General features: G+C 45.5%; 1 protein-coding gene across 1 annotated transcript in view; it reads right to left on the bottom strand.

Moving 5' to 3' along the window:
* ITGB8 (integrin subunit beta 8) overlaps window positions 1-13,617 on the bottom strand; it is a 321,665-nt gene that overhangs the window by 95,247 nt on the left and 212,801 nt on the right. Inside the window, 1 exon segment of the mRNA XM_030201630.1 lies at window positions 1,733-1,867. Coding sequence (XP_030057490.1) covers window positions 1,733-1,867 — 135 coding nt within the window.

Genomic DNA, 13,617 nt, shown 5'->3' with positions numbered 1-13,617 from the left:
TTTTTGGGACTTGTTCATGAAAAAAAGGGTAAAAAAAAAGTGACCCAAAATCGCGGTAAAAACGCCTTTTTTTTTCTTTTATCAGCTAAAGACGCCCATCTCTCCTCGGCTGATAACCACGCCCCAGTTCCGCCTCCACCACGCCTCCGACACGCCCCCGTCAACTTTATTCATTTCCGCAACGGAGTGCAGTTGGAAACGCCCAAAATAGGCTTTTGATTATACCGATTTGGGCGCCTTTGCGAGACAAACGTCTATCTCCCGATTTAGGTCGCACTATAGGCGTTTTTCTCTTTCGAAAATAAGCAGGATTATCTACGGGACCTCAAAGGACAACGCTCCAGAAGAACTCTAAATACCCGAGATTGTTGTGTTACTGATAATAGTACCCCATCTGATAAAGGGACAGCTACAGGGACATCAGCCAGAGAATTACTGAACCACAAAAGATTAGTTTTATCTGCATTTAGTTTAAGTAAATGATTATGAGCCCATAATTTTACCTTGGTAATGCATTGATCAATAATTGAAAACGTCAGTGGTTGATCTGAGTGAATGGGTGCCAAAACAAAAATATAATCTGCATATGAAAATAAAGATGTAGCTGCAGGCAAAGAAATTGTGCCCAGATTGGACATAAAAGATTAAATAACAATATAGACAGTGGCGAACCCTGAGAGGCCACTACTTATCAGTTCCCAAGAATCAGAATGAACACCGCTTTTCAGCACAGTGTAGCTAAGATTTTCCAAGTATCCTTTGAACCAACCAAATACTAAGCCTTCTAGACCCAACTCGCTAAGTTTCTCAACGATCTACTGAATCAAAAGCCCCAAATATGTCAAATTGAAGAACCACTATTAGTTTATGTTATCATAAGAATAGCCATACTGGGTCAGATCAATTGTCCATCTAGCCCAGTATCCTGCTTCCAGCAGTGGCCAATCCAGGTCACAAGTACCTGGCAGAAACCCAATCAGCACCACCATTCCATGCTACCAATCCCAGGGCAAGCAGTGGCTTCCCCCTTGCCCATCTCAATAACAGACTATGGACTTTTCTTCCAGAAACTTGTCCAAACCATTTTTTAAACCCAGATACACTAAGCGCTGTTACCATATCCTCCGGCAATGAGTTCCAGAGCTTAACTATTCATTGAGTGAAAAAATATTTCCTCCTATTGGTTTTGAGATAAGGGGGAGCAAACCTTTATAAAATAGGTACTGGTTGATGTCAGCTAGGCAGCAGAGCCGATGTTGTCGCTCGGGTGCCGTGGCTGTGGCCAGCAATGATTTAACACAGACTGCCTCGTGTCCCGCCTATGAGGAAAACAGGAAATTACATCGGAGGCCAGATACAGCAGAGGTCCCATCACTTCAGGGACAGCACACACACTCCCTCCACTGCTAGACACTTTGTTTAAATCAGGTGGGCTTTTGTTCGTATGGATTGGCCACTGTTTAAAACAGGATTCTGGGATTGATGGACCTTCAGTCTGTCCCAGTATAGCAATATTTATGTACTTATGTAGGGGGCAGGGAACCGGCAGAGCCAACAGCCATGAGACTGCTCAGCGCACCCACCACTTGCTGCCTACTCCCAAGATGGACTGCCCCCACTGCCCCACCCTTGGTATACCACTGGGTCTGTGTGTAAAGCATTTCTATGTACTGGAATATAGACTGATAGTGGTAGGGTTTTTTTTATTTTTTTTGGGGGGGGGGGGACTTACTTTGTCACTGTTTTTCACATTTGTGCATCCTTCCATGCCTGGTTTTCTGGTACCATCAGGACACAAGGCAGTGATGTTAATGTGAAGACCCCTGATGGGATTTTCCACCTGAACTTTCACTTCAGAAAGCAGTTTCTGCAAAGGACAAGAATCAATATTATAATGCTTTCTGAGGTTAAAAACATGCATTTCTTTTAAGAAATACAACTGTAAAGTAGTTTTTACAAAGCCGTCTTCAAATCTAAGCTAAACGTCCACCTTTCTGATGTTGCTTTTAACTCCTAACCCTTATTCACTTTGTTCAGAACCCTTATTTTATCATCCTCACTTTAATATTCCCTTATCTATTGTTTGTTCTGTCTGTCCTAATTAGATTGTAAGCTCTGTCGAGCAGGGACTGTCTCTTCATGTTCAAGTGTACAGCGCTGCGTACGTCTAGTAGTGCTTTAGAAATGATATGTAGTAGTAGGTTAAAAACATGCATTTGTTTTAACAAATACAACTGTAAGTAGTTTCTGCTAAGGACAAGAATTAATATTATAATGCCTTCTGAGGTTAAAAACGTGCATTTGATTTAACAAATACAACTGTACTTGTGTGTATTAATTGAATCAAATAAAGCTAGTCTGTCTGAATTACAGCATGAATGGATGCATTGTTGTATCACACAACTGCATAATTCTTATCCAAAGGCACAACAGTGAACAAGAAATCCTGATAAGCGATTAGTATACACGTCTAAGTTTGCTATGCTGGTTTTCACTCAGTTTTTAGACCACATTAGGTCTTCTGGAAACAGGTTCAAGTTACTATGTGTAAAAGGAAAGAAAAACAAGTAGATTTCAAAACAAATTGCATAAGTTATCAGATCTTTCATTTTAACTATACTGTTCCAAGCTGTCCTTATATATATCTTGAAATATGCATCACCTCTCTGATACTTTACAATTACTGACACGAAAATTAGTTGTAGGGTTATAGAACAATTGACTGTTTCATGACGGGCATACTATATCTTTTGGAGTTCCAACATTACCTAATTTATCACTTGGATGACTTTTGTATAGTGACATTATTAAGCTACGTATTGTTAATGCAGTCTGTGTTAGCGACAACAGTTCTCAGTGCTGTGTAGAACCTGTGTGTGTCAGTGTGATGCTAGTCACAGTTCACAGAGTGTATGTCCTATTTTTGGATAGCATGAAGATACAAGAAGTGCCCCCTCCCTGTCAAAGATGGCAGTTCCGCGTTTTCCCACAGAATTGAGCGGGTTCCCACAGCCCCCTTCGGGAATTTTTTTTTAACAGTCACTGGTCGCAACTTTTTGGGCAGTTTTCACCTCCGTGGCCCGTGGAATGGAGCATTTTTCCCCTCACGCTCCAATAAGAGGGCAAGGGAGGTGGGATCCAGCCGACTTTTTAAATGCTCCCCCCCCCCCTCATTCAATCACTTCTTCCTAAGTTCTTTTCGCGCCAGTTGCTGCTGTGGAGCAGCGGGTCCATGTGCACAGTAGTGCAGCAAGCAGCTCTTCTCTCTAGTGGAATACACAGTGTGAGTATCACCGGGACCCCCACATGCCAGACATGGACCTGAAGTCCCAAACACAATCATCAAGGCTCTGCAGGACACCATGGACCCAACCTTGCGCGAGGCCACCGAGCAGCAGCCGAACGATGTAAAGGCAGAAGCAGGCAGGGCCTGTGCTGGAGGCAACAGGGAGAATGCTGGCAGCTGGCAAGCAGACTGCGGGGCACAAACAGGCCACACCGCATGGAAAGGGGTTGTTTTACTTGGCTCCTTAGTGCTGGAAAGCAAATTGCAAAGAAGAGGAATTGGTAGTGCTGAATGGGTCAAAAGCAGTGTCCTGTCTGTCATAGGCCGCCAATGGATTTCAGCGATGTAATGCCCTGTCTTGGGCTTGGAGGGGGAGGAGAGGGGAGGTTTGGTCCTGGGTGTGTTCTGTGTTTGCTTTATGGATTGTGAGACCTCTGTTAGCAGGAAGGGTCATGTCGTAGTTGGTGTGGATTCCTAAGGCTTAATTATGTTTAGGTTGTTATATAAAACAATATGGGCACAATCTACTGATCAGCAAGTTATAAATTTACAGAATAACCCTAGAAAACTTTATTTCCAGGTTCAGCTCTGTATAGTACTCAAGTACAGCAGTATTATAAGAAACTGAAACACTATTACTCAGATGAGATGGAGTAAGACAGAGATTTTATTTGGTGAATCATTCAACACTGTCTGAATAGTGTCGTTTGTGCAATAGTTTGCTTTGACAATCTGACTTCCTGATCTTGCAGGGTGAAGAACTGTGATCCTTTTAGCAAATCTCACTAACTGTAATGTTTTTACATTTGGTTGAACTACTGAATAAGATGCTTAGGTCTTTTTGTCCACTTTTGCATGTCTTGGAGTTACATGCTATTCTATAACATGGCGCCTAACATTTTCCACATGCAACCCGAAAAGGGGGTGTGGCCATGGGAGGGAAATGGGCAGGTCACAGCACTCTCCCAAAAGTTTAGGTGCCATGCTATAGAATAATGCCTACCCGCGCCTGATAGAACCAGGCATATGTCCGATGCCCAAAGTTAGGCGTGACCTGCGCATATGTTAGTATTTTATAAAGGTCAGGCACCCTTTATAGAACACTGGCTTTACATAGACCTCCTAGTGCCTAACTTTTAGGAGTGGCCTAGTGGTTAGGGTGGTGGACTTTGGTCCTGGGGAACTGAGTTCAATACCCACTTCAGGCACAGGCAGCTCCTTGTGACTCTGGGCAAGTCACTTAACCCTCCATTGCCCCATGTAAGCCGCACTGAGCCTGCCATGAGTGGGAAAGCGCGGGGTACAAATGGAACAAAAATAAAAAATATACAGAGTCCAGCCATATATGCGTTACATACAAACAGAACCGTTATTCCAGTTTCTACCAGTATTAAAAAGTTTCTACCAGTATTAAAAAGTGTTTGGAGTGCAATATTGCAGATTGATTTTCTTTCTCACTTCATGCTGTTCTGTGAGGGTTACAATATGCATTTAGTAAGTTTGTCCTGGACACAGTGGGATATCCCTCAATTTAGACACAAGATCATTATGACATTTGGTAACATAAGAAAATATGCTGAGGGCCAGATATTTCCTCTAGCGTTATGAATAAGAAAAACTGGAAGAGACTCCCCCCACCGTTCCACACATAGCTATTTTTGTTGTCAAAACTGAAGATAGCTTGACAATATATTATTATATAGCTATTTTTGGTGTCAAAATTGGGCTGTTTTTGGCCACCTGGCAACTCTGCTCCCTGTTATGAGTGATTCTGTTAGAGAAAGCAGCTGGAAGGAAAACATGTGATCTGAAATATCCATTTTGTTATGTTCACTTGGTTTGAATTAAAAGTTTATTGTTCCTGATATCAGCTCTCTGTCTTGTCAATAACGCTGCAAAAGCGACTCTGCTAACAGGTTATGGGCCCAGACCTGAAGCTGGGAAAAGAAGATTTCAGCAGAAAGGTGTTCTAAAGTAAAAGGCTCTGCACAACAGTGCAGTGAGTACAGACAGTGCACAACGGATGGCAGCCATGGGCAATGCTTCAGAACAGTTCAAAGCACCACAGCTCACATACCATAATTATCAGATATGGAAATTCATAGTAAAAAAGGACGCGGTATGTGGACATGTGTAGAGGAGCCTAGGCAGGATCCTGTTACTCAAGTTTGGCTGAAGAGAGACCTCAAGGCTCAAATGTTATAGCTCTTTGTTGGAGATGATCAAATCGTTCATACCTGCAAATGTGTGATTGCCAGGCGCATGTGGCTGGAACTACAGAAAGTGCATGAGAAACAAAATTTAAGTAATAAATTTTAATCAGAAAACTGTATCAGACTAAGCTAGAGAAAGAGCAATGCATGCAAGATTGTATAAACAGTGTGCTAGACATGGTGGAGAGACTCAGAGGTGTTAGTGAAGACATTAAAGTTTTCCACATTGCTGCTTTACTGCTCAGTGGATTGACAAACTGCTATGATGCACTGAGGCAGCCATGGGCAAAGAAAGTGTTTACTCTGAGAAATTATATATAAGAAATCATATGAAGGGTTAATTCTGTTAAAAGCTTGGTATTTGAATTGAATTCTTATTTCAAATTTCAACTCTTTACTCTGTAAATGAAGTGAAGGAATGCCAGATGGTTCATATTATTTGAAAGTCTTGCCGGGCTGGGTCAGAAAGGTCAGAAAGACCCTTGTGAGGGATGGATTGCTAAATGCTGGCACAGCTGTAAACTATTATGAATGAACAAAGGAATGAGCCAGACATGCTGAAGTTTAAAAGGCTGAAATACTATTTCAGAAGTTCTTGATATGTAGATTTTGTTATAAGGAAATAGTTAGATTCTAAATAATTCTAGATATTCCTGATATTTAGAATATGTCTTATAAGAATGCTTACTTTAGAATATGTTGTATTCTGTGTAAATTAATAATTCTGTGTAGGATGTTTGTTCAACTCTGTGTTACTTTTAAAATGATCCTTTGTCTGCTGTTTAAGGCTGCAGTGAGGAGATCAACATGTGTTTTGAATTAACTATGGTCTTAGCTAGTTCTGTGTATGGAGCTGAGAGGTGAAAAAGGTCAGAACTAGTCAGCTCTCTTCTCCTTGATTAATTATAGGTAAAATGTAGAAATGATCTTGAAAGTAATAGCCTGATATGTATGCTATTAAGTAAGACTGACTTTTGACCTCTTTAATGAATGCCAGAGTTTAGTTAGTAGGTAGTATGAAGCTGATTAGGAATATGAGAATAACCAATGTTAGATGGGGCCTCTTAGTCTCTAAGGGAATCCAGTTTAAGCTATAGATGAGACATCAATCATAATGAGAAATGTAAGAGACTGGAGACCAAATGTCTGGCATGAGGGGCCCCAGGTCACAGGTCAGTTTAGGATGTCTGGAACCTATGTAACTGATATTTCAAAAGTAATGATTGGTTGAGGCAAGGTAGCCAATCAGTTTCTTAACCAATTGGGAGTAAAGGGGGCTAGGCTAGGAGGAGGGCTTAGGACCCTATTTAAGTGGGAGCAGAAGCAGTTTACGTCAGAAGGAGCTCAGAAGAAAGAGAAGGACAGAAGGAACAGACAGAAGAAGGAGAAGACAGCATAAGAAGAGAAGCAGCTGAGACAAAGACACAGAGAGCTGAGAGAAAGACACAGAGAGCTGAGAGAAAGACACAAAGAGCTAAGAGAAGAGAAGAGAGCTAGAACTGATGTCCTGCTTTGTTTGCTGGCAAATAAAGAAGATTTCTCTCTCATACTGGTGTGTGCTGTCTGACTCCTGAAGCATCACAAATTCCTATCTCAATTCCTGCAACAATTCTTGGTGGCAGCGGTGGGATGAATCCTGCATTAATCCCAGCACCCAACTGACTGGAGAACATTCGCCGGGTATGTATTCTGTATTTTGTATTGTAATCCTAGCTAGGAAATTGTAAACCAGCCCCTCAAGAAAATTGAGGAAGGAGAATCTGATCAATTCTCAGCAAAGGCCCTAGTACCTTCTAGTCGCGGGGACTAGAAGCGAAAACGCTTGAGCTTATCTGTATTTGAGAAATCTGAAATTGTTGGGTGGGATTTTCTGTATGGAATGTGTGATGCGTGAATGCTAACTGAGTGCGGACTTCTTATAGCTGCATTTCCAATTAACGCGAGTTCAATTGGTCAGCAACGGAAGGAAGCGATTGTTGTCTGTCTACCTAGTGTCTCGAGAGTGCGGACCCCTTACTGCACTCTCAAAAATTCCCTCCCTTTTTGTGTGTTGTAACTGTAAGCATTATGGGTGGGACATCATCTAGACAAATTGTTACCCCCCTAGATTGTATGCTTAGAAATTTCAAAAAAGGCTTTTTAATTAATGACTATGGACAGACTTTAAGCTCAGGTACTTTAAGAACCTTGTGTGAAGTTGAGTGGCCATCTATGGGAGTGGGGTGGCCCCCTAGTGGCAGCTTAGATATTGAAGTAATCCGGAAGGTCTATAGCATAGTAGTAGGAGAATCAGAATATTCTGAACAACTCCCTTATATAGATTCCTGGACAGCCTTGTGACTGACCCTCCCTCCTGGTTGAAAACTTATATGGGATCCCCAGTAAAATTCATGTTAGGCCGTGTTCAAAGAAAGATTAGAAAATCTAAACTAGAAGAGGGAAAGAGCCCCAGGAAGCTTACCACCCAATCGGTGGCTTCCGCCCCTACCCTGTCTGAGAAACCCATACTCTCTGATGATCCCTCAGATCTTGAGCCACCACCTTATGGCCCATTGTTGGGGTTCCGTGCCACCCCTAGAGATCCACGCCGCCCAGCCCAAGCCTCTCCAGCACAGGCTTCTCCGGATAGTTCTTCCCCTCCTGTGCCAAACCTGCCACACCCTAGGTTGGACTTTTCACCTGGCCTCTACCCTTCTGTGCCACATCCTCCCCTGTTAACCTCCGAAGACCCACTTTGGGCTCCACTCCCTGACTCCTCAACTCCTGACAGCCCAGCCTCTCCCTCTAGTACCCCTACCCACTCATTAGGGGCCCGGCATCCCTTTCAATGGACTGACTCACCTGTGACCACCTCTCAGTCTATGAGTACCCCTCCCCATCCCTCAGGGGTTCAACACACCTCCACTGAATGGGTTAGACCTGCTGCAATCACCTTTGAGCATGATAGGAGGGTAGCTCCTAGCTCTACCTCAGGTTCCATTCCCACTTCCTCGAGAGTTCTGCCACTTCGTCAGGTAACTACCACTCGACCGGATCCTAATAATCAGGGTCAGGTTATACAGGCACAGGCCTACCAGTATGTACCCTTCACAACCACCGATCTCCTGAATTGGAAGACGCATTACCCCTCTTATACTGAAAAGCCTCAGGCAGTGGTGGACCTAGTGACTAGCATTATGGCCACCCATAACCCAACCTGGACTGATTGTCAACAACTTCTCCTGACCCTCTTCACAACTGAGGAGAGGCGGAAGATTTTGCAAAATGCTGAGGCCATCACGCGAGAGCGTGTTCCCGAGAGGACACAGGACCCAGAGGGATGGGTTAGAGCTCGGTTTCCTCGCGCAGCTCCAGATTGGGATCCAAATGATGGGCAGCACTATGAACTGTTGTCTGGCTATTGCCGGGACTTACTGGAAGGTATGAGGAAAGGCATAAAGAGGCCCATTAATCTGGCAAAGGTCTCTGAAATTCTCCAAGGGGCAACTGAATCCCCTGGGGCCTTTCTAGAGCGACTAATTGAAGCCTACAGAACATACACCCCATTTGACCCTGAAGCCCAAGAAAACCAGAGAATGGTGAATAGCGCATTGGTGGCCCAGAGTATGCCAGATATCCGGAAGAAGTTGCAGCGTCAGGAGGGATTCGCAGGGATGAATACCACCCAGCTAATTGAGATCGCAACCAAGGTTTTCATTAATAGAGATCAGGAGGTGCGCCGAGAGGCTGACCGGAAGATGCAGAAGAAGGCCGACCTTTTAGCGGCAGCCATTACTAATTCCACCCTTAACCGAGGTCGACTTCTAGCTAATGGGAAGCCAAAGTGGGACCCCGGACCACCAGCCAGGGCCCGAGATTCCTTCAATCAATCCCGGCCAAGGGGGGAGAATCCCAGACCAAGATTGGAGAGGGATCAGTGTGCCTATTGTAAGGAAAGAGGGCACTGGAAAGATGAATGCCCCCAGAGGCGCCAGGGACTGAGAAGGGGACCAGGAGATCGAGGAAGCCGAGGCCGAGTTCGAGAGGGAAGATATGAGCCTCCTGAATCTGACATCATCGGGATAGCCGAGATGGCAGAATGGGACGAATAGGACAGACCGGGTTCCTATAAACTGGGCTCCCAGGAACCTATGGTCAAGCTAACTATAGGGAGCCGCTCAATTCCATTCATGATTGATACAGGAGCTGAACATTCTGTTGTGACGGAGCGATTAGCGCCTGTGTCTGGAAAAACTGTCCGAGTGGTGGGAGCCACGGGGGTGCAGAACCGGAGGCCCTTCCTGACAACCCGTAGATGCCAATTAGGCTCACACATAGTCACTCATGAATTCCTGTATATGCCAGACTGTCCAATCCCTTTGTTAGGTCGAGACCTGCTGTCCAAGCTTAGGGCCCAAATTTCTTTTGACTCTGATGGCCAGACTTCAGTCTCCTTTCGGCCCCCGACATCCAGCCCTAAGGGTATATTGAGTTTCTGCTGCCCTCTTGAAGAAGAATGGCGGCTGCATCAGTCGCATGGCCAAGTTGACCTACCCCTGGCAGACAGCTTTCAGGTCAGTGGGGTATGGGCAGAAGATAATCCCCCAGGGTTGGCCCGAAATATTCCTCCTGTACATGTAGACTTACTTCCAAGTGCCCGGCCAATCCATCTTCGCCAATACCCAATTCCCAGAAAGGCTCTGGAAGGGATTCAAGCACATTTGAATCGTCTGTTATCCCATGGAATTATTCGACCTTGCCAGTCTCCATGGAATACGCCACTATTGCCAGTTCAGAAGCCAGGGACTGAGGACTACCGGCCAGTCCAAGACTTACGAGTGGTCAACAAATCCACTATTTCATTACATCCTGTAGTGCCTAATCCATATGTCCTGCTAGGATTGATACCTTCTGGAGCTACCCATTTCACGACACTAGACCTAAAAGATGCCTTCTTTTGTATTCGGGTGGCCCCCGCCAGTCAATTGCTTTTTGCCTTTCAATGGGAAAACCCAGTAACAGGAAGGAAGCTTCAGTATACATGGACCCGCCTGCCACAGGGGTTCAAGAACTCCCCCACTATTTTTGGGACAGCCCTAGGGCAAGACCTTAAGACTTTTAAATCTGAGCCTTCCAGGCGAGTTTTACTCCAGTATGTAGATGACCTCCTGATTGCAGCAGTGACCCAGGAAGAGTGTTTTGAGGCTACTAGAGAATTGCTGGAGCTACTCTTGGATGCAGGCTATAAGGTCTCACGCTCAAAGGCCCAACTCTGTCAGTCAGAAGTGAAGTATCTGGGTTTTTGCATTTCCCAGGGAAGTCGGAGACTGGATGCTAGTAGGAAGCAAGCGGTAGCTGCAATTCCCCAACCCAAGTCCAGAAGAGAAGTTAGGGAATTTCTGGGAGCAGCCGGATTCTGCAGAATTTGGATTCCAAATTTTGCATTAATGGCGAAACCCCTTTACCAAGCCACAAAGGGGGGTGAAAAGGAACCATTTGAATGGGGACCTACTGCTCAACAATCCTTCATTGCCATAAAGAAAGCCCTACTCCAAGCCCCTGCGTTAGGCCTTCCTGATGTGGAGAAACCTTTCTCATTGTATGTCCACGAGCGACAGGGGGTTGCTCTGGGTGTGCTGACCCAGATGATGGGATCCTGGCAGAGGCCTGTTGCATACCTGTCTAAACAGCTGGATGGAGTGGCTAAAGGATGGCCAGCCTGCATGAGGGCCATTGCAGCAACAGCCTTACTGGTCCAGGAAGCTGATAAGTTGACCTTGGGGCAAGAACTGGTTGTTAAAGTCCCCCACGCAGTTCTCACCCTCATGGAGTATAAGGGCAACCACTGGTTTACAAATAACCGTATGGTTAAGTACCAAGCTAGTTTGTGTGAGAATCCACGGATACACCTGGAAACAGTGGCTACATTTAATCCTGCTACTCTTTTGCCAGCATCTGAGGGACCACCGGATCATGACTGTATCCAAACTATGGATGAAGTGTACTCCAGTCGACCAGATCTTAAAGATGTTCCGTGGAGGGACCCAGATGTAATTTATTTCACAGATGGAAGCAGTTATGTGGAGAACTCCAAGCGATTGGCAGGCTATGCTGTGGTGACAGAGGACAAGGTGATAGAAGCAAGAGCCCTGCCCCAAGGAACTTCAGCCCAGAAAGCAGAACTTGTGGCCCTCATACGAGCTCTGGAGTTAGCAGCAGGACTGGTGACCAACATTTATACTGATTCTAAGTATGCTTTCACAACCCTACATGCTCATGGAGCTTTGTATAAGGAAAAGGGACTCATAAATGCTGCAGGCCAACCTGTTAAGTATGGACCTGAAATACTTCAGCTGCTAGAGGCTGTGTGGGCCCCTAAGAAGGTAGCTGTTATTCATTGCAGGGGACACCAAAGAATAGATACTCCAGTGGCCCGAGGGAACCGCCATGCTGATCGGGTGGCCAAGGAAGCTGCTCGAGGACCCCCAGCAAGTACTGTGACCCCCCTGTTCCAAATTCGACTGCAAGAATGGACACCTATGTATACCCAAATGGAAGAGAAATGGGCTCAAGAAGAAGGTGCAGTAAGGAGACCTGATGGCTGGTTACATCTCCCTGATACCAGAGTTCTGGTGCCACGCCACCTAGCTTGGCCTGTAGTGTCTCAAGCTCATGACCTATCACACTTAGGGAAAACAGCACTAGCCCGCCTACTCAGTCGAGTAGTGGTGCTGGAAGGATTGGATAGTCTGGTTGCCACTGCCTCTGCCCGATGTACTCTCTGTGCCCAGAATAATGCTCGTCAGGGACCCCGTATTCCACCAGGAGTTCAGTCTAGAGGACTAACACCCTTTGAGTCCCTAGTTATAGACTTCACAGAAATGCCCAGGAGCGGTAGGCTCCGATATCTCTTAGTTATGGTCTGTACCTTTTCTGGGTGGGTGGAAGCATATCCTACAGTCACTGAGAAAGCCACAGAAGTAGCTCGAGCTCTCCTTAGGGATGTCATCCCCAGGTATGGACTGCCCCTTGCCATAGGTTCAGATAATGGTCCCGCCTTTGTTGAAGCTACACTTCAGGCCCTGTCCCGCGCATTGCGCATTACCTGGAAATTGCATTGTGCCTATCGTCCCCAGAGTTCAGGGCAGGTTGAGCGAGCAAATAGAACCTTGAAAAATAGCCTAGCAAAGATTTGTCAGGAAACCCAATTGAAATGGCCACAGGCATTGCCACTAGCCCTCTTCCGCCTCCGATGCACCCCAACTAAAGGAACAGCCCTCTCTCCCTTTGAAATTGTGTATGGGAAGCCCCCAGCCATTTTACAGGGAATTAAGGGAGACATAGGGATTTTAGGGTCTGCCCAGGTGCAGGAGCAGGTAGCCCTCTTGGGGAAGATAATTTCTGAGCTTCAGTCTTATGTGAGAGAAATAAACCCTGTCCCCTTCCAGGCTCAGGTACATTCCTTCCTGCCAGGGGATAGAGTTTGGGTGAAAGACTGGAAGCTCCAGCCTTTGGGGCCCCGATGGAAAGGACCTTTTACTGTTTTGCTTTCTACCCCTGCAGCTGTGAAGGTCGCAGGGATAACTCCATGGGTCCATTGGTCTCGAATTAAGTCTGCTGACCAGACTGAGCCCAGCACGGATCAGACGGAGCCTAGACAGTGGAGAGCAGAAAGAGATCCAGCGGAGCCATTGAAGTTGCGCCTGACCCGAACCAAAGAATCTACTAGCTGAAAAGAAGGGTCAACTGCATACTGCAGGAGCGGCTGAACTTCGGCTTCATACTGAGACTCTTTCTTGCCGGATTCTGGCTTTCTTGGAATTTGAAAGCTTGATCCTTGTCAGTTGAGGGTCTATCCCAACTGGTATAAGAACTCAAAGACTGAGAACACTATATTAGAGTAATCTGTGATTAGCACAGACTGTTGAAATATTATTGCTTAATTAGTTTGCTGTATTTGTTTTAGATTAGGAAGAAAGAAAATGTTAGTAGTTTGGATGCTTTTGTTGTTTTCTACTCCTTGCCTCCTTGTTCCTAATACCCCAACTCGCTCCAACCTTTGGTTACACTCAGTCCAGGAACTAATTAGCCAGGCAAAGATTACTTCCCCTTGTATTGTGTGTTCCCGATTTTCTCCTT

The sequence above is a fragment of the Microcaecilia unicolor genome, chromosome 1, assembly GCF_901765095.1.
Source record: "Microcaecilia unicolor chromosome 1, aMicUni1.1, whole genome shotgun sequence".
In the NCBI taxonomy this organism is placed as follows: domain Eukaryota; kingdom Metazoa; phylum Chordata; class Amphibia; order Gymnophiona; family Siphonopidae; genus Microcaecilia; species Microcaecilia unicolor.
Note: the sequence above shows the minus strand (reverse complement) of the source record. Positions and strands in the feature narration are given on the sequence as shown.